The sequence below is a fragment of the Girardinichthys multiradiatus genome, chromosome 7 (genome assembly GCF_021462225.1).
Source record: "Girardinichthys multiradiatus isolate DD_20200921_A chromosome 7, DD_fGirMul_XY1, whole genome shotgun sequence".
In the NCBI taxonomy this organism is placed as follows: Eukaryota; Metazoa; Chordata; class Actinopteri; order Cyprinodontiformes; family Goodeidae; genus Girardinichthys; species Girardinichthys multiradiatus.
The window spans coordinates 27,953,245-27,974,900 of NC_061800.1; the positions used below are offsets into that span (position 1 = coordinate 27,953,245).

Genomic DNA, 21,656 nt, shown 5'->3' on the forward strand with positions numbered 1-21,656 from the left:
CTGAATTATTCTAATATGTCCAGCTGCTTCTTTAAGTTGCCGCTCAGAATGATTCCTATTGCACACCGCACAAGCTCCAAAAAAACATACCGGTTTGGATTATATCAATATGAAAGGTAAAAGTGACTAAAATGTGAAATGTTAAAGTTGCCGAAGACTCACTTTAGTGCCTTTTAACCTTTAACAATAAAATATCACATATAGTGTCTCAAATCAAACGTTTGTTTTACAGTTTTCTGGCTAGAACAAACCAGGCTTTTAACAGGGTCTTGCAAAAGTATTCATAACCCTTGAACTTTTTCACATGTTGCAACATTAACACCAAAATCTTCAGCGTATTTTATATAGATTTTATGCAGGAGACCACCACAAAGTAATGCATAACTGTGATGAGGAAGGGAATGTTATGTTTTAACGTTCTTTTACAAATACAATCTGAAAAAGGTGTGCCTTGCATTTGTATTCAGCCCTCTTTTTTCCGATACGCATAAATAAAATCTAGTCCAACCCACTGCCTGCTGAGGTTAGTAATTACAGTACCTTGCGAAAGTACTCGGCCCCCTTGAACTTTTCAACCTCTTGCCACATTTCAGGCTTCAAACATAAAGATATAAAATTCAAATTTTTTGTGAAGAATCAACAACAAGTGGGACACAATCGTGAAGTGGAATGAAATTTATTGGATGTGTCAAACTTTTTTAACAAATAAAAAACTGAAAAGTGGGGCGTGCAATATTATTCGGCCCCCTTGCATTAATACTTTGTAGCCCCCAACCTTTGCTGCAATTACAGCTGCAAGTCGCTTGGGGTATATCTCTATCAGTTTTGGACATCGAGAGACTGAAATTCTTGCCCATTCTTCCTTGCAAAACAGCTGGAGCTCAGTGAGGTTGGATGGAGAACGTTCGTGAACAGCAGTCTTCAGCTCTTTCCACAGATTCTTGATTGGATTCAGGTCTGGACTTTGACTTGGCCATTCCAACACCTGGATACGTTTATTTGTGAACCATTCCATTGTAGATTTGGCTTTATGTTTTGGATCATTGTCTTGTTGAAAGATAAATCTCCGTCCCAGTCTCAGGTCTCTTGCAGACTCCAACAAGTTTTCTTCCAGAATGGTTCTGTATTTGGCCCCATCCATCTTCCCTGTCCCTGCTGACGAAAAGCAGGCCCAAACCATGATGCTGCCAGCACCGTGTTTGACAGTGGGGATGGTGTGTTCAGGGTGATGAGCTGTGTTGCTTTTACGCCAAACATATCGTTTTGCATTGTGACCAAACAGTTTGATTTTGGTTTCATTTGACCAGAGCACCTTCTTCCACATGTTTGGTGTGTCTCCCAGGTGGCTTGTGGCAAACTTTAAACAAGACTTTTTATGGATATCTTTGAGAAATGGCTTTCTTCTTGCCATTCTTCCATAAAGGCCAGATTTGTGCAGTGTACGACTGATTGTTGTCCTATGGACAGACTCTCCCACCTCAGCTGTAGATCTCTGCAGTTCATCCAGAGTGATCATGGGCCTCTTGGCTGCATCTTTGATCAGTCTTCTCAAAAATTCTTCACAAAACACTAGAATTTTATATCTTTATGTCTGAAGCCTGAAATGTGGCAAGAGGTTGAAAAGTTCAAGGGGGCCAAGTATTTTTGCAAGGCACTGTTGTAAATTCATTAAATTTAATTAAGTTAAAGTACCTGATTATTCAGATACCCCTAATAAAATCTGATGCAAACTCACCCATCCCTTCGGAAGTCACCTAAGTAGTAAATATTTCTGTTTTTATTTATAAAAAACATTTTAAACCAGGTATTGTTTTGCTTCCACTTCACAATTACGTGTGACTTTGTGTTGGTTGTTTACCTAAAATACCAATAAAATACTCTAAAGTTCGTGGTTTTACCACAACAAAATATGAGCAACTTTCTGGGTTTAAGGACTTTCGCAAGACACTGTATTGTTCTGTTTTTAGGAGTTAAAATTTCCTTTAACATCTTATGATATCAATTAAAATTTGATTGGCATTTGCCCGCTTTTTTCTGTAGACACCTAATGGATATCTGTCTGACGATGATGTAGAATCTATTAATGTTCTGAAAAAATTTTTTATATTTGCACTTAATATTTATTCCTAATTTCTCTACAGAATCAGTTGTTCTTCACTAATCTGAAGCAAACTTGATTGATTCATGTCATTGAAATGTTAGCAGTACCCTAAAAATACCTCATAGCAGCAAGTAAGATAGATCTTAATATTTTTGTGTTAATTTGTCTGTTAGAGTGATAAGCAGTGTTTTGGTCAGGTTTGGGTGAATGTAAAGATGTGCTCTAGTGATGATTGTTTTGCATGTTTTTTTTTTTTTTTTTGCAATAATCACTAAGCAGAGTTTCTAAAATGGCACTGCACTTTTTTTCTTTTGCACTTCTTATGTCTTTTGGTTTAATTGGCTATACCCTTTATGTTACACCTGTGTTTTTTTTCTGTGTTCAATGTTCACTGTCTGCATGATTCTGTCTTTTTGTTAGTTGTTCATTTCTGTGATGGGTGGAGGGGGAAGCAAGGTTATCATTCTGCAGTGATCTGACTAACCGTTAAATTACTTCAAAGCAGGAAAACAAGAGCTTGGCAGTGTGTGTCTATCTGAAAGACACTTTAAGGGCTGCATAACCTCAGACTAAAAAGCTTCTGGGTCCATCCGTTGTAGTACGCTGCTTTTGCGGCGCTCCTGGACCTTTTAGCTTGGACAGAGACATAGATGCTGATTTTATGCGTCCAGTGACTTACATAAGTATTCACAGCCTATACCAAATTTTTGTATTTTATTAGAATTATTTAGAAGGATTTTATTGGAATTTTACACAAGTATGCAAGGTAGTGCATACTTGTGAAATGGAAGGAAAAAGGATACATGGCTTTACTTTTTTTTTTACAAATAAAAATCAAAAAACTTGCTGTGAATTTGTATTTATCTCCCTTTACTCCAATACCCTGAAACTAATACCTCTAATAAATTAATACATATGCATATTTTTTATCTGTATAAAACTGGAAAAACACTATCATTTTCCCTTCCACTTCATAAGTATGCACTATTTTTTTGTTGGTCTGTTACATAAAATTCCATGAAGTACGTTGAAGTTTGTTGTAACTTGACAAAATGTGGGAAACTTCAAGCAGTGTAGGTTTGATTGGACTGCCTTCCTGCATTTATACCTGTTAACGATAAATAAGCAAAGCAGCTAAATGAGCCACCAGATCACTGCAGAACCAGGGATATTATGATGAACACCAACCCATGTAACATTAATCTTTGCATGCCCTCAGCCTCAGCTTTATGGGAAAGACTCTCTGTGTGTGTGTGTGTGTGTGTGTGTGTGTGTGTGTGTGTGTGTGTGTGCGTGTGTGTGTTTAACCACTGGTGTCCTTCAAGGTGCGTTAAAAGTCCAGGACGGTGACGTGATGCACATCATCCTGCTCTCTCCTAACTGCATGTCCTCTGCTGTATGTACTGTAAAATACATGTTGCTTTATCTTTCACTTCACTGTAATTTATCTGTTCATTTCCTGTGTGTGCGTGCGTGCGTGCGTGCGTGCGTGCGTGCGTCTGTGTGTGTGGAGCTCGTGGTCAGAAAATGTAGCTGTAAATCTAGGCTATTAAAAGCAACCTAATAAACAATACATAAAGTATTTTTACAGCTTACTGTCACGGTGAAATTAGTCTTTAAACTGATTTACATATGCTTGTCACTGTAATGTTTTCAGCTACAGATGTGAAAACGTTTCCCAGACCGATAGAAATCAGATCAAGATTAGTTTATGTATTTTTTAATGAGGGCGTTTTCATATTTGTTCTGAGGCTTGAACACTTGGTGTTTGTTTTCTAAAGTTTAGTGTTGATAGTAGATTGCTGATCCTTTCCATCCTCTATTGTTTTTCCTAGTGAAATTGTTTATTTTCAGTCGTTTGTAGCGTATGTGCAGATGTTGTTTATGTGAGTAATTTTTTCGAGTTGGTAGGGCTTAAACTGGATTTGGTGCTGTTTCATTCCTGCTGACACACAGAAGGTGACACACAGAGAGAGAGAGATGGGTGTGTTGCAGTAAGTAAGCTGAGCAAATGTTGTCGGTGCAGATGACATTAAGTAAGTGGTTCTTCTCGATCAGCCTGCAGTATGTGTCTCAGCTTGTGGCTTGATTGACGTGGTGTAAAACAGTTGTCTTGAATTTAAAGTGAGTCATGGCTAATTTTGTGTCCTTGTCTCTAAACAAAGCCCCTCTTACCAGTTACACCTCTGTGGATTTTATGATGTAGCATCTGGGGGTTGAATAGCTTCAGCTTCGATTTGATTTGCACACAAATGCCTTTTTGCCGTCACATCATTTGGATTAAATGTTTATTCTCAGGTGGTAAAAAGTAAAATGTCGGATTCATGTATCTTCCTACAATGTGCCTAATTGCACCTGTTTGGGCTAAAATGATTAAAATGAAGAAGCTTATTCCCAGCTCAATTATATGAATGTGTTTATTTTTAAATTTCTTTAGATTATCCCTAATTGACACTTCTCTCCCTCCTTGTGGATTTTGTGTGGCTCCACCATAGGTGTGGTTCCTCACAGTCCTCAACTGTCCGGCCACCCCCATGTGATGGTGAACGGACAGAAGTCCCTGGAGCTTTGCAGCCACAGTCTGGATGGCCGTCAGCCTTCGCCTCTGACCAGCCCGTTGCTCAACGACGCCTGCAGCATTCGCACCGATGATGAGGATGAGGTCCGGAGGAAGGTTTGTTAACTAAGGCCATATCAATCAGTACAGTGTCTCGTAAACTTTTTCACACTTGCACACTTACTTCCACATTACAACCACAAACCTCAATGGATTTTATTGGGATTTTGTATAATTGATTCACACAAAGAAGCATGTGATTGTGAGTCAGAAGGAACGTGATGCATTTTCAGAGAAAGGTCTGAAAAGTGTGTTCATTTATGTCCATTCTCACTGATTCAGTCCCTACGTATTTCCAGAGACGGATGTTTTTGCTTATTTATATTTTCAAAACAGCTCAGGTGTAGTCTGATTGGATGGGAACATCATTTTCTAGGCGTTGCCACAGATTTCCAATTGCATTTGGGTATTTGATGGGGCCATTTCAAACCATGAGTTTGCCTTTATCTAAGTCATTTCATTGTAGCTTTATCTGCATGTTTATGGTAGTTATCCTGTTAGTAGTTAAACATCTGCCCCAGTCTGAAGTCTTTCAGGACCTCTAACATTTTGTTAGAGGCTTTGTTTTTCCCACTCTTCCATAAAGACCAGAATTATTGAGTTCTTGACTTATATTTGTGCTAGTGACATTTTCCCACCTGAGCTGTGGATCTCTGCAGCTCCTCCAGAGTCACTGTGAGCCTCTTGGCTTCTCCTATAATTAATATTTTCAATGCCCTGACTTTCACTTTAGGCGGAGGGACATGTCGTGCTGCGTTGCAGCCGTGCCATATTCTTTACTTTTTGATTGAACAGTTTTCTATTAAACGATCAAAGCTAAGGATTTTGTTTTACGAGCTAACCCTGCTTTAAACCTCTCTGCAACTTTCTCCCTGACCCGTCTGCTGTGTTCCTTGGTCTTCATGATGCCGTTTGTTCACTAATATTCTCTAACAAACCAGTGAGGCCTTCATAGGTTAAGTTACGCACTTGTGGGCTCTAGTTACCATTGCACTGGATTTTATTTAGAGATATCAAAGTAAAAGGGGTTGAATATAAAAGCATAACAAACTTTTCAGATTTTTATAAAAGACACTCATGCATCATTTATCTCACTTCACAAGCATGCACTACTTTGTGTTGGTCTTTCCAATAAAATCCCAATAAAAACATAGATGTTTGTCATTATAACGCATTTTGTGTTTATACCAAAAAACTACCTAGATTGTCCTAATGAATATAACAAAAAAAAAAAACAGGTGCTGCTACCTCCTCAGCATCTAATCTCATTTATGTTGGCTATGCAGAGGTTTCCCACTGATCGGGCCTATTTCATCGCCAAAGAGCTGCTGACCACGGAAAGGACATATCTGAAGGACCTGGAGGTGATGACTGTGGTAAGACAAGCATACATCAGCAAGCCTGTCTGCTGTTTGGTCTCCCTTACATGCTTGTCCACTTGGGGAGAAACACACTCATTATTCTGTTTTGGCTGCTCCGTTGCAGCACAACTGCCAGATCACAGAGATGGGCAGTGACACAAAAACACTTTGGCAGAAGCGATTTGATTTTTTTATTCATTCTCCACACCTGAGCTCTGAAATGCATTTATCTATCTTGCATAAAGGGGACTGATACTAAACCATGTTTGTGTTTAAAGAGGATGTTGGCTCTAGCAGTGTTTTCCCTCTGTATATGGCTCGCTTAATCATTTGACTCTCTCAGATGTTATTAGCTGGATGCAAAGCGTGTGCACCCCGCTTCGTTTGATAACGTCTCAAAGTAAACTCGGCAGATAAACAGGATATTAAATGTGTTGTATTGCTTCTTCATCTATCATTGAGAATGGTGTTTTGTTGCCTGATTTGCCACATGAAGAAAATGGACGCTTTTCTCAGTTTGAAACTTTCATAGAACTTTTGCTCTCATGTAATAAATATTTAGCTTGAATTATTTTTCATTGTTTTGATGTACAGGGGTTGGACAATGAAACTGAAACACCTGTCGTTTTAGTGTGGGAGGTTTTATGGCTAAATTGGACCAGCCTGGTAGCCAGTCTTCATTGATTGCACATTGCACCAGTAAGAGCAGAGTGTGAAGGTTCAATTAGCAGGGTAAGAGCACAGTTTTGCTCAAAATATTGAAATGCACACAACATTATGGGTGACATACCAGATTTCAAAAGAGGACAAATTGTTGGTGCACGTCTTGCTGGCACATCTGTGACCAAGACAGCAAGTCTTTGTGATGTATCAAGAGCCACGGTATCCAGGGTAATGTCAGCATACCACCAAGAAGGACGAACCACATCCAACAGGATTAACTGTGGACGCAAGAGGAAGCTGTCTGAAAGGGATGATCGGGTGCTAACCCGGATTGTATCCAAAAAACATAAAACCACAGCTGCCCAAATCACGGCAGAATTAAATGTGCACCTCAACTCTCCTGTTTCCACCAGAACTGTCCGTCGGGAGCTCCACAGGGTCAATATACACGGCCGAGCTGCTATAGCCAAACCTTTGGGCACTCATGCCAATGCCAAACGTTGGTTTCAATGGTGCAAGGAGCGCAAATCTTGGGATGTGGACAATGTGAAACATGTATTGTTCTCTGATGAGTCCACCTTTACTGTTTTCCCCACATCCGGGAGAGTTACGGTGTGGAGAAGTCCCAAAGAAGCGTACCACCCAGACTGTTGCATGCCCACAGTGAAGCATGGGGGTGGATCAGTGATGGTTTGGGCTACCATATCATGGCATTCCCTTGGCCCAATACTTGTGCTAGATGGGCACGTCACTTCCAAGGACTACCGAACCATTCTTGAGGACCATGTGCATCCAATGGTTCAAACATTGTATCCTGAAGGCGGTGCCGTGTATCAGGATGACAATGCACCAATACACACAGCAAGACTGGTGAAAGATTGGTTTGATGAACATGAAAGTGAAGTTGAACATCTCCCATGGTCTGCACAGTTACCAGATCTAAATATTATTGAGCCACTTTGGGGTGTTTTGGAGGAACGAGTCAGGAAACGTTTTCCTCCACCAGTATCACGTAGTGACCTGGCCACTATCCTGCAAGAAGAATGGCTTAAAATCCCTCTGACCACTGTGCAGGACTTGTATATGTCATTCCCAAGACGAATTGACGCTGTATTGGCCGCAAAAGGAGGCCCTACACCATACTAATAAATTATTGTGGTCTAAAACCAGGTGTTTCAGTTTCATTGTCCAACCCCTGTATGTGTTTATGTGTGTGGGCTATTTCCCACATTCTGGTTGGTGCTGCTGTGGCGTTGAGGGTGAAGTCATGTGAACAACAGCTGGAGCCTTATCTTCAACCCTTATTAAGAAACACACTTCTCCGACAGCTCATTTCCCTTTCCAATTGGAGCAGCTGAATAAAGCTGCTCTCAGTCCGTTCTGCCGCGTGAAACATGCTTTGTTTGCCGCCAGCGTGTCTTAATGAAACAACTGAGTAAGAATGACTCAGTTCTTTTTAGCCTTGGCCCAGTAAAAGATTTAGAAGTTTCCACAAAGCTAAAGTTCGTCCACAGGAACAGAGATAAAGGGGCGTTGGTAGCAAGTTTTGATTATAAGAACAGTCTGTGTCAATAGAAAAAGAAATCTTTCCATCAATTAGTAAAACTTTATTTATAGAGTTGTTTTGATACAGTCAAATGTAACACAAAGGGGCTTTACAGAGGTTAAAATCAAAAGGATGGATATAAAACCGCTAAAAACAAAACTTAAAAATATAAATAAAACATAAATAGATTGATAATAAAATGATGAAGAATTAAAAGAGAGAATTTTTTTATTTGTAGAGAATGGGGATCTGTGGAAACATAATTATATAGATTAGTGAGGAAACACTGGAGATATGTATATGTTTTCATAAGGATCAAAACTGTTCACTTATGTTCATAAGCCCTAAGAGTTCAACATGCTTTTTCTTGTCCACATGCGTGTTGAAGAGGTCCAAAAGGTTTACTGAAGCTGTGTTGAGCCCTTAATTGTTAAGACCTTAAAGGAAAATGATTCATAATGCAACTGTGCTTAACTTACCCTCTCATTCACCATTTACTGCCCTACATGGTGAGTCACCATTTTATACTGTTAGAAATTCCAATTGAAATTTCTCATCCATGGCTGAGCCCTAACCTGCCTAGGGTAAACCAATTGTCCATTTAGCACTGTGTTTAGAAAGTTCAATGACAATTACATTGCTTTGAGTGCTTGCACCTTTCCTCATTGCAGGAAATGAGGACTTGCACTCAGAAAAGGAGAGTTGGCTAGTGTGTCTGAGCTAAACGAACAGGCGAACACATAGTGTACATAGTGTAATGTTACCATGTAAGCATATAGAAATGATCGTTGGCATGCTAATATGGAAAGGTTGATATTAAAGTTTTGTAGTGGCTCAATCAGAGTCCAAACCTGAATCTGATTGAGAAGCTGCGGAGAGAGGTAAACATTAGGGTGATGGCAAAAAGGCCTCCCTACCTCAGATATTTTGGGCTCAAAGAGGAATGGTCAAAATGACTAGTGGGGTCATTTAGAACATTTACCAGCCGTTATGAAATGCTTTTGGTTGCTGTAATGGTCAATAAATGCCTTTCCATTTATTGTTGAGAAGCAAATGAATAGTTTTGGACAAAGCATTTTATTCAAATGCTCATAAAACCAGAGATTTATTTCACACAATGATATCCCTTGTATATGTACAGTTAAGCCCAATATTATTTATACCTCTAGCAGAATGAGATTCAAAATAATTAATATGATACATTTGTTTATGATTGGAAATGAGTAAAGCATCTCACCAAGAAAGAGGGTTCCTATGCAGTCTGGAAAACTCTCGAATTTGATTTATCATTTTAAAAGTCTGACAAGTTTAACAAATTTAAATTGAGCTTGGAAAAATGTTGTCATTTCCATTTATTATCTTTTTTCAAAGATAAAAATGTGAAATTCAGAAGAAAGTAAAAGGCTTTACATATTGATTTATAAGTAGGTGACTTCCCTTTTCTGTGATTTGCTTCCTCATACCTGAAATTTCAGTCCACTTAATTGATTTGGGTTTTTGGATTTAATGTTTTGTCTTTGCTTCTCGCAATATCTAAGGTCTGAAAAACATTCACTTTATCAATTTACAGTAAGAACTCCATTTAATGTTCTTTTAAAATACTTTATTATTAGTATTAAGCAAAATAAGTTTTTATTGTAGTATCCTGGCTGTTTTAAGGTAGATGTGCTCAGGAGTGTATCTCTGGTTTAACTATGTAAGAAGATCTTGTGCCACATCTCTGTGTTGACATACCCGGGGGTTAGTCATTTAAAATACTGTTCAACTGATAATGGTAGTGTAAAGTGTATTTTATCTGTGTTAAACTGCTTCACTGTATGTATTTTCCAGTCTTTCCAGAGTGCTGTGGGACAAGATGAGGCGACCCCTGACTCCCTGAAGAACACCATTCTCTCCACCTTTGAGCCGCTCCACAATTTCCACACTGGTTTCCTCAGGGAGGTGGAGCAGAGGCTGGCTCTGTGGTGAGTCTCATTTCCCTTTTAAACCACACCCAATATGTTACTTGAAGGGTTCAGAATAAGGTTTTGTTTTGACCCAATTTATCACAATCTCTGCTCAGTTGTTTTTTTAAAAGACCCGACCCGAGGTGCTACCATCTCCATGGATTCAACAAAACTGGCCTTTTCTTTCCTTTTGATTTGTGCTGTCTGATGTGCTTTAATGATGCTGTGCATTATTGACCACGCACGCAGCCCCACAAAGCCTATCAAGCTGTTACAATTTGCAGGCGTTTACTGCAGATGGTTTGTGGGGGATCGTCAGTCGTTAGAACTTGACATGAAAGCTTAAAGTGAAACCGCGTTTTACTCCACTGATAAGAACAACAGCCATGAATGCAAATCTCCTTGTCCTACGTGTGTCTCTTGCTTTTGGCTTTCCATATTATATATATATATATATATATATACACAGTATGTGTGTGTGTGAAGCTGTGAGTTTTCGGTTGTGGATGATTAGATGTCTGTCTGATATAGATGAGGCAGGATGTGTTTTAAACACAATCTGTAATATTTAGTTATTAAAATATTAAATGATCATATTGAGTCCTGTGATAGATCGCAAATACCCCAAAAACACACATGTGATTTCATGCTCAAGAGAGACACCTGCTGGTAGAACCCAAAGCTTTTTGGATGTCCTCTTTATAGCTGTGCTGGGAAACCTCTGAATCAATTAATTAGCTTAAATCTGTATTTTTCTGTTGTACAGTTAATTAATGTACTACTACCCACCCACATTACCATTTAATTAAGCATATTTGAGGTTATAATGATGTAAAAAGACAGATTGAAATGACTCTTCACCTTTTCACATTTAGAACCACAAATTCTAGCATATTATTTGGGGATTTTATGTTAAAAGTAGTGCGTTCATGTGATGTGAAAAATCATACATGGTTTTAACTTTTTTTTACCCATAAAAATCTGATTTTGTTTCCCTTTTTTTGTTTTTTTTGTTTAGCCCCTTTTACTCAAATGCTCCTAAAGCAAATCCAGTGCAACCACTTTAGAAATGTTGTGTCAAGGCCCTCAGAGGTTTGTTTGACAATAAATTAGACTAGTGAACAAAAAGCATCATGAAGACCAAGAAACAGTAAAGACAGAAGTTTAAAACAGGCCTTGGTTATTATATATTACCCCAAGATTTGAATATCTTACAGTCCATATGAAAATGGAAGGATGGCATGATTGAAAAGATTCCAGCTAAGAGGCCCATGGTAACCCTGGAGGAGCTTCGGAGATCTACCACTGAAGTGGTTGAAACTGTGAACAGGACTAGTAGTTGTACACTCTTCTAATCTGGCCTTTATGGATGGATGGCTAGAAGAAAACAATGCGTAAAAAGTCAGTTTTGTAACGAATCATGTATGAAACACAGCAAACATGGGGAACTATGTACTCTGGTCAGATGAGACCAAAATTGATCTTTTTGGTCTACATGCAAAATGCTGTATTTGCCAATATCTAATCTGGCACATTACTCTGAACATGCCATTTCTGCAGTGAAACATGGTGGTGGCAGCATAATGCTTTTGTACAGCAGAGACACCGGAGCTGGCCAGAGTTAATAGGAAGGCAAAAGAAGCTAAATACAGGAAAATCTTGGGAAAAACCTGTAAGAGGCAAAAGACTTGGGACTTTGATGGAGGTCCGACTTACAGCAGGACAACAGCCTTAAACATACAGCCAGATCTTCAGTGGAGGAGTTTAGACCAAAGATTACTCATGTGTTTGAATTGCTTTCTCACAAGTTCAAATCTAAGTTTATTTGTAAATATGTGGCAAGACTTGAAAATGCTGTTCAATGACACTCCCCATTAAGTCCGACTGAGTTCAGGCTATTTGGCCAAGAAAGCTCAAACCCTTCAGTTGCTGAATGTGTAAAACCTTTTGGAAAAACCCCAAAATATTTACAATTGTAAATGAGGTTAACTGTTGACTCAGGGGAGCTGGATACAAATACATGTCACACTTTTCAGATTTTGTTGTTAATTTTGAAAACCATGCATCGTGTTCCATCCACTTTGAAATTTTTAGTTGCAAAATGTGAAAGGGTTGGAATATATTTGCAAGGCACTGTGCATCAGAGGAAGTTCGTTACAAGAGACAGTAAAAAACATCAAAATCTATATTTTTTTACCTTTAACTCTAGCAGGATGTTCTTGTGTGTTTGATTAACTTAAATCCCATTTATTCCTTGTTTAGGGAAGGACGTTCCAATGCACACATTAAAGGAGACTACCAACGCATTGGCGATGTGATGCTGAAAAATCTTCAAGCCTTGAAGGTGATTCCTGACCTCAGGTCAACCTTAATGCATTTGAAACCAGCGGTGTATCATCTTTTATGTATAACTCTGATGCTTGCAGCCTCTGACAACGAACATGCCAAAGCAGTCTGAGATCCTCCTTGAGCTGGAGAAGGCGTGCAAGGCGTCCCATAGGGTGGAGAATTTGTGTAGAGACTTTGAGCTGCAAAAAGTGTGCTACATTCCCCTGAATGTCTTTGTCCTGCGACCTCTCCACCGCCTCATTCACTACAAGCAGATCCTGGAGCGCCTGTGCAAACATTACCCAGCCACTCACGTGGACTTCAGGGACTGCAGAGGTGCAGTACTCAGACCAAGACAGAGCTCTTAGAAGCTCATGCAGTTTTTCTTTCCTGGATTAATCTAGCAGTGTGTTTATTTATCTGATGTGTGTGGTTGTTCTCCAGCTGCTTTGGCAGATGTTTCCGAGGTGGTGGACCAGTTCCAGAGGAGTGTGATCAAGATGGAGAACCTCCAGAAGCTCCTGGAGTTGAAGAAGGATATGCTAGGTGTTGACAATCTTGTGGTTCCTGGTCGAGTGAGTTTAAAGTGAAAAGGAATTCAGCATTGTTCAGCTTTTAGGACACACACACACACATCCTATTATCTCATTTCTTTGTCCTTTTCAGGAGTTCATCAGGTTAGGCTGCCTTAGTAAACTGTCTGGAAAAGGCCTTCAGCAGCGAATGTTTTTTCTGGTAACTTTCCACCTTTCTTCAGCTCCTAACATTAATCCAATTATTTAGCTGAGTGATTTCAGCAGAACAAAACAACAGTGTTTTCATCTGTTCCTGCTTTGCATTATCCAGATGGTGTTGGCAGGTTCAGTGATACAAACATGCAACACATGTTGCTTTGAACTTTTACAGTTTAATGCTTTGGAAACATGTTTATGCAATACCAATACTAATAATGTTTTTTATTTTTCTCCATCTCTCTCTCTGTTTCCTCTGTGACAGTTTAATGACGTCATTTTGTACACGAGTCGAGGGATGACTCCGACCAATCAGTTTAAAGTCCACGGGCAGCTGCCTCTCCGTGGCATGACAGTAAGTGCTGAATGGTTGTCACCAGTTTTTCATTACTGCTAAAGGAGCTGCTTTAAACCTGCAACCATTTCCCCACGAAAATACACACACTGTCAGGACAACCAGAACACACAGTTCCATTTTTTTATCCTCTCTCCTTCCTCCTCTCCCACTCGGTCTATTTTTGGTCCTTGCTGTCCCAGATTTTTGGTGCTCTCTGATGTGTTTTTCTGCATCTTTGTGATCTTCTTCCAGATCAGAGAGAGCGAGGATGAGTGGGGTGTACCTAACGCCTTCACCTTGATTGGACATGGACAGTCGGTGGTAGTAGCAGCAAGGTAAATAACCTTGTAACCTAAGCAGTTACCTTGTACCCAGAATTAATTAAACAAGTCCTGCAAGGTTATAGGAAAATATGGAGCAATGTTTTAAAATAGTGCAATAATGATATTAATTGAGAGATGGATAGACTTGACTGGGACCTTCTCTGCACTAATATGAGTGCTGCTTTGCGGTATTGGTGGTGAAGACAGAACTGATTCAAAGAGCAGAGCTTTTCAGTTTGCTGGTCCAGCTCTCACCTGTGTTTATGAGATAGGGATCATCACCATAAGGCCAAGATCTAGGATACAAGCAGCTCAAAATGAGCTTCCTCTGTAGGGCTGCTTAGCTCATCCTTCGAGACTGGATGAGGAGCTTTGTCATCCAGGGAGAGCTTGGAATACAGCCACTGCTGCTTTGCATTGAAAAGAATCCAGATGAGAGAGATGAGACATCTAATCAGGATGCCTCCTCCGTGCCTTCTCTTGGACTTTTTATAAACGTTCCAGTGGATATAGAGTCCTGTGTATTTCTAGAACTTGCTGGAGGGGGACTATTTATCCATACTGGATTGGGAACACATTAAGATCTATTTTTTGTTTTTTTATTTATTTGAGGCAACACCACAGTGGCATTTCCCTCCATTTGTTTCCTAGTTCTCTGACAGAGATGGAAAAATGGATGCAGGACATCAAGATGGCGATAGAGATGGCAAAAACCAGCAATGGTCCTGCATCGGACGTGCTGACCTGCACGCTGACTGACAACAGTAAGTTAGAGGATGAACAAAGAGGAAGTATGGAACTATTCAAATATTTGTGGTCAGAGATTAAAAAAAATGTTAATGTCTGCTGCGAGAAAGAAACAGTAAGTGAGTAAAACAGCTCTGCGGCTGAAACGCCACATCCATGTGGATCATGATCTGATGCTGTCTGTGTTTAAGCTCCTCTCTCCCCTCACCAACCCTCCCACTCCTTGTCTAGCTCTAACAACCTCCTGACTTTCCCAGAATGCCCGGAGGACTACCTCGAAGAAGCAGAGTCCGAAGACGATATGATGGCTTCGCACACATCGCTGGAGAAGCCCACGCCTCACCGTGGCAACACCATGGTGCACGTGTGCTGGCACAGGAACACAAGCGTGACCATGGTGGACTTTAGCATAGCTGTGGAGGTATCGGCCAAAGCTCAGACTTGCCCTTCCTCCTCCTCCTCCTCTCCTGCTGTTTTCTTCCTCTGTTTCAGAGTCTGTGCTCTATCTGGATTTACTTTGGTCTCTCATTTGGGACAGTGTCCCTCTGTGCTCCCCTGGAATTAACCTATTTGTTTGGATTAAGCGGTTCGTATGGTGGCATTTAGAGGATGCACTAGTAAAATTCTGTAACAGTAAAAGATAAATGAATTACCCAAAGGCACCTAACATTTAAGACAAGAGAAGTGTCTATTTTAGGATATCCAAAAAAGTATAACCATCCTCACATGAAAATAAGGAATGGCTGCTGCATGTTTTTCACACAGGTTAATTGTTATGGTTATGTTTTGTAGTTAGCAAGACAGTCCAAGAGAGACAAATTACTCCTTAATTCTTCTCCCAACACGTATCAGTCACCATGCAGTCGACTAAGAAACCACCCAGCAAAGAACCAGTTAGCTATCAAAAGCCATCACTGTCGACTGGAAATTGCTGTTGTTTAGTAATCTTTTGAAAACAAATAAGCGTTTTGTGGAACGAATAGATGGAAAATTCTACAAAAAATGTCGGTGGTTAAAAATTAACTTAAAACACAGATATGTGCATCAAATGTTTTTTTTTTTGTTTTTTTTTTTATATTTTAAATGTTGTAAAAGATGACATACAATGCCTTGCAGAAGTGCTCATATCGTTTGAACCTTTTTACATGTGGTGACAACCACAAACTTAATTGTCTTGAATTGGGATTTTACTTCATGGACCAAGAGAAAGTGGGGAATAGCTTTAAGGTGGAAAGAAAATGAGGCAATGTTTTCACATTTTTAGAGACTGGTGTCTTCTTTTCAAAATAGCTCAAGCCTACTCAAATTGGATGGAGAGCATCTGTAAAAGCATCTTTCAGGTCTTGCCGCAGATTCACAAAGGGATTTAGGTCTGGACTTTGACTGAACTAAACTCCTCCGTTGGAGCTCTGGTTGAATGCTTTGTGTTGTTGTCAAGTTGAAAGGTAACTATCCAGCCCAGCTTTAAGTTTATCTGTCAACAGGTTTTCTGCCATTTTTGCTCTGTATTTAGCTTTCCTCTTCCAGTTGAAAAAAATCAACCCCCACAGCATGATTCTGCCACCACTGTGGTTTACCATGGGAGTGCTGTGTTTAAATTGAATTGCAGTGAGGCCAAAAAATTCAACTTGTTATCTCATTTGACCTGAACACCTTCTTTCTTGCTTTCTTGCTACTATTCTTTAAAGGCCATATTTGTGGAGTGCACAACTAATGGTTGTCCTCTTAATGGATTATCCCACCTGAGTTTTACAGCTCCTCCAGAGTTACCATGAGCTTCTTGGCTGCTTCTCTAATTAATGCCATCTTTGCCTTTGCGCTGGGTTGTATTAAGGAGTATCAAAGGGAAGGGGGGTGGAAATAGAATAGTCTTTATTGTCATTGTACTGGGGAGTACATGAAAAGATGCACACCATACTTTTTCAGATTTGTATTTGTATCTAAACTTTACCAACCATGTATCCCTTTTCTTCCCTTAGCTGTTATGTTCCACTGTGTGTTGGTCCATCACAGAAAATCCCAATAAAATTAGCTGAAGTTTGTGGTGGCAATGTGACAATAATGTGAGAGGTGTGAATACTCCATCAAGGAACCATATCTAAAATATTTTAAGTAAAACAATCAGTTTCACTTTATGCTTTCTTGAAATATCTTTGTTTACTCACCTAAAGAATTGTGGCAGCGGACATTTTTACACTGAACTTTTGCATGCCCTTTTTTTAATTAACAACCCAGTTAATTGAAATATTTAGTGCATTTAGACTTGCACACTAACATTTACTAAGATAGATGACTTTGTTGTGGACCTTCATCGACAACAGGTTAAACTCTTTCTGTAACCATACGTAAAGTCTCAGTGAGGTTACCATTTCAACCCTTCCCTCGTGTGGCTGACAGCAGCCAGTGCGATGTCCTGATCTAAACTAAGAGCTGCTGCTCGGCTTGCTCCATCGGTCCATTTTTATTGGTCTTCTGGAATGTAAAATCTCAGATTGTCTTTAATTAAAAACGTGTTGCTATGTTGAATGTTATATCCTACATTAACAGAAAGGATTCTGATTTATGAGCTAGCATCCCTACATCCAAGCTGTGTCCTGCACCAGTTCTGCTCTTCCTCTGTTGTTGTAACAATGTCCTCTTCACAGCTTTGCCTGGATACACTGTCTGCCTTGGTGTTAACCCCTGCCACTGCATGCGTGTAACCTACTCAGTTTCTGTGTTTCTGTCCCTCCCTCCCTGTCTGTTTTTCTCTCTCACATCTGTGCGTTCCTCCGTGGTAGAGGAGCCTAGTCCAGTCAGAGACAAAAAGGCCCCAAATGGCCAGGGACCAGTGCCTCTGTCTGTTATCTGCTGGTACCGAGTTCAGAGTCTCTCCTTTAGTGAATCCTGCAGGAGTCTAGAGGTAAAAGAGCCAGGCAGAGAGGAGAGGCCCTGTCTGTGTGTTTGAGGTGCCAACAGAATGTTTTTTCCAAGTTTTACACATTTGCTTTTCTTTCAGCCTCATCTCACAGTAGAGCCAGTCCTTTACTCTGCAGACCTAAACAGACAGAACAAGTGTTACATGGGCAATAATAGACATAAAAGTGTAAAAAAAAAAATTAATTTCTGGATTAATATCTGGAGTGTTCACCTGTATTCGGATGAATACATTGGATATACAGTACTAGGAACAAGTTTTTGCCCCCTTACCGTTTTCAGATTATCATATTTTAATATCAGACAAAGATAAGGTGAGTACATACACCCCTGTAGAGAAAAAAACTGCCCATACCAACCTCATACCAAGCAGTAAAAAAATAGCTTGTTTTGTTAATGAATTAACTGTGATTAATAAGGTTATTAAATAGAACCTGTCTGACAACATGAAGTTGGCTAAAATGTAAGAAGCAACATACTACACAACACACCATGCCCTAATTGAAAGAAACTGAACAGATGAGAAACCAAGTCATTGACTTCTGTCACTCTGGAAATGATTACAACGCCATTTGGAAGGCTTTGGGACTCACAGTGAGAACCATTATCCACAATTGGAGAAAACCTGGAATGTGGTGAAACTTCCCAGGAGTAGTTGCTCTGCCAAAATTTCTCCAAGAGTGCATCATCCATGAGCTTAGATGTTGCTTATGTCTTAAAACTAACCATATATTTTTTTAAATGAAATATCATACCATCGGTCAAACATGGTGGTTGTAGTGTAATGGTCTGGGGCTGCTTTGCTGCTTCAGGACCTGAACAACCGTAATTGATAGATCCATGAATTCTGCTGTCCAACCATAAACCCTGCAGGTGAATGTGTGGCAATGTTGAGCTCAAGCTCACTTTGGGTATGCAGCAGGACGGTGATCCTCAACACAGCTGTAGGTCCACCTTTGAATAGCCTTGAATGAAAGTAAATGAAAGCTTTGGAGTGGCTTAGTCAAAGTTTGGACTGTAATCTTATTGCGATGCCGTGGCATGACCTTATGCAGATCTTCCATGCTTGAAAACCCTTCAGTGTTGTTGAGTTTAAACCATTCTGCAAAGAACAGTGCTCCCAAACTCCTGCACAGTGATGTGAGACTCATTGCCAGTTATTGCAAATGCTTCAAGCCACCAGTGGATGCACAGACGGTTATTAGGTGTAGAAGACTACATAACCTACTGTTGCTTTTTCATATGGGGCCAGATTGGTTTCTTGGCATTTTTCCTCTGATAAATAACACAATCATTTGAAACTCCTTTCTGCATTTACACAACATCTTGTCTGACATTAAAATTGTTTCATGATGTGAAAGATGGTATGTAGAAACAATGCAAAAACAGAAGAAACCTAAGGGGGCAAAGACTTTTTCAAAGCACTGTAAGAAATTTGTACACCCATCAAAGATAAAGCCCATGAAATTAAAGCTGTGAAAATAATCAGTAAAACTGCAAGACAGGATAGTTTCAAATCCCAGTTCAGAGGGGCTTGGGAGAGACCAAGCACTCGATGGATTAATGTAGAAAACATTACTTTACTCAGCTGCACGTTTCTAAAATAAAACCACAGGATGCATACTAGGAAAACATAGTTTGAGAAAAGTCTTCATTTTAGGAGTTGTAAGCAGTCAAAATGTCACGATCTGGAAAGGTTTAAAAAACTTCTTTCAGCAACTGTACAACAGGATTAATATTTCAATGACAATTTAGACAAACTGGTGAGCCATGGTAAATCTAATTATGTATAATACAGCTAAATATGATTTTCTGTTTAATTCTAACAAGTCATGTAGTTGTTGGGCCGTATCAAACATTAGGTACTTTACAAAACACATTTTTGTGCCGTAATTATTTTTGAAAATACATTGGAAAGTTACTTTTAAAACTTATGAGATAAAACCCAAAATATGTGGTTTATAGATCCAGAATGTTTTAATCTAGGAGCAATTTACGGTGCATCTGGAAAGCAATCAGAGCTTCACTACTTCCATTTTTTGTTGTGTTACACCCAAATCCTAAAAAGATTACATTTTGTTTGTTCAGTGCTGTTTTGTTTTAGCACCTTTGGCATCAATTGGAGCATCCATTCTTGGGTGTGTCTCCACAAGCTTGGCAGATCATTTTTGGGTTATCTTCTACCATTCTTCTCTGTAGATCCTTTCATCCTCAGCCAGTTTTTACAGGCAGTATGAGTAGAGATAATTTTTATGTCTTTCCAGAGATGTTTAATCCAGAGTTTGGCTGGGCCACTCCAGATTATTCGCTGTCTGCTCCTGAAGCCACTGCTTTGGTATCTTTGCTGTGTGTTTCAGCCCAGTTAGAAAATCGGTTGAGTTCCAGAGCTCTCTGGATTATGTTATTTATTTTTATCTGTATTTGGCTCTATGTGTATTAGTTACCCACTTCGTTCCTAACAATAGAAAACCACCCCCACAGCATGATGCTGCTACCACTGTGCTTCACAGTTAGCATAGTATTGGCCATATGATGAGTAGTGCCTGTGTTTCTCCAGACATGGCGGTTGGAGTTCAGGCCGTATAGTTTTATTTAGGTTTGATCAGACCAAAGAATTTTTTTTAACCTTGTCTGACAATCTCTAAGATGCCCTTTTTCAAAATTCATGCCTCCATGGCCAGTTGGCTACTCTACCAAAACGGGCTGAATATTGATGTGCATTAACAATGGTTAACTTTCTGAGATGTTTCTCCTACAGGGGAACACTGGAGCTCCACCTAGGTGACCATTGGATTCTTGATTACCTCTCTAACCAATGCCCTACTTCCCAGTTTGCTCAGAGAATTTTTTTTTTTTATGTGAAGTGGTGCGAGTACTTCCAAAATGCACTGTAAAATCTGCTCTTTGAAATGGTTTGGATTTTTATTTGGATTTGGCAGAAATTATTTAGACAGTCAGATATAAAGTCACAGAGACATTTAAGATCAGAAACAAGATGAGGAAACAGAAAGCTGTGGATAGGCAACAGCAGGTTTATTACTCATTGAAATGTACCTAATAAGCTTAAACAGGACTTTTTCTTCATGTTTTTGTAAATGGTGCAGTTGTATCACTTCCTTTTTAAACATGTTCCTGTCTGTTTTTGCAGAATCAGCTATCAGGAAACTTGCTGAGAAAGTTCAAGAACAGCAATGGATGGCAGAAGCTCTGGGTGGTCTTCACCAACTTCAGTCTGTTTTTCTACAAATCTCACCAGGTGACAAACAAACACAGGTCATGATGTTTGTGCAGTGAGCCCTTCCTTCTCTTTCCCCTGTTTTTCTCGCCCTCAGCATCACAGCTCATTGTAGAATATCAAGTAGAAGTGCCATGTTAGCTGTGGACACACGTTCCTATGCAGGTTTTTGTAATTCTTGTGGTCCTCAAACACTTTCCATGGCAGGAAGCAATTGGCCTGCAAATGATCTGAGTTTGCTCATGGTTCCTGTGCATGCTGGAAAACTAAAGTATGAAATTTGATGTAATTAATTTTCAGGTCTGAATAGTATGGAGAAAGTATTGGTGTTTTCAGATTTATCCATCCATCCATCCATCCATCCGTCTATCCATCCAACCATATTTAAAACCTGGCCACTGTAGTGACATCGGCCATAGGTACATTGCAAACGCCTTACTTATATCTCCAGTCTGTTTTTGTTTTAACCAACCTAAAAGGTAACCTGATGTCACCAAACAAAGTAGTTTAACCTTTTTTGATATTTCAGTTTATTCTCTTCCAAGTGTAACCATGTTTTCAGTGACAGAGGAAAATATGAACAGTCTCAATTCTTCCCACAGGATGATTACCCTCTGGCCAGCCTCCCTCTTCTGGGATACTCGGTCACTGTTCCCTCTGAGAATGAAAACATTCACAAGGACTATGTCTTCAAGCTACATTTCAAGTCCCATGTGTACTATTTCAGATCGGAAAGTGAATACACTTTTGAGAGGTAAACTGTCCTTTTCATTTCCTTTCTTATCCATCTCTAGTGTTTGATTCA

General features: G+C 39.6%; 1 protein-coding gene across 2 annotated transcripts in view; it reads left to right on the forward strand.

The window, feature by feature from the left end:
• Positions 1–21,656, forward strand: part of LOC124871331 (FERM, ARHGEF and pleckstrin domain-containing protein 1-like) — a 75,201-nt gene that overhangs the window by 52,422 nt on the left and 1,123 nt on the right. Inside the window, exons 14-26 of one of the 2 annotated variants that reach the window (XM_047370583.1) lie at positions 4,597–4,775; positions 6,005–6,094; positions 10,119–10,252; positions 12,497–12,578; positions 12,661–12,898; positions 13,007–13,137; positions 13,229–13,297; positions 13,559–13,648; positions 13,883–13,965; positions 14,605–14,717; positions 17,481–17,602; positions 20,765–20,872; positions 21,454–21,605. In XM_047370583.1, the coding sequence (XP_047226539.1) occupies positions 4,597–4,775; positions 6,005–6,094; positions 10,119–10,252; positions 12,497–12,578; positions 12,661–12,898; positions 13,007–13,137; positions 13,229–13,297; positions 13,559–13,648; positions 13,883–13,965; positions 14,605–14,717; positions 17,481–17,602; positions 20,765–20,872; positions 21,454–21,605 (1,591 nt within the window). Of the gene's footprint in view, positions 1–4,596; positions 4,776–6,004; positions 6,095–10,118; positions 10,253–12,496; positions 12,579–12,660; positions 12,899–13,006; positions 13,138–13,228; positions 13,298–13,558; positions 13,649–13,882; positions 13,966–14,604; positions 14,718–14,957; positions 15,122–17,480; positions 17,603–20,764; positions 20,873–21,453; positions 21,606–21,656 lie in introns of both variants that reach the window. The other variant, XM_047370582.1, reaches the window with a different exon arrangement.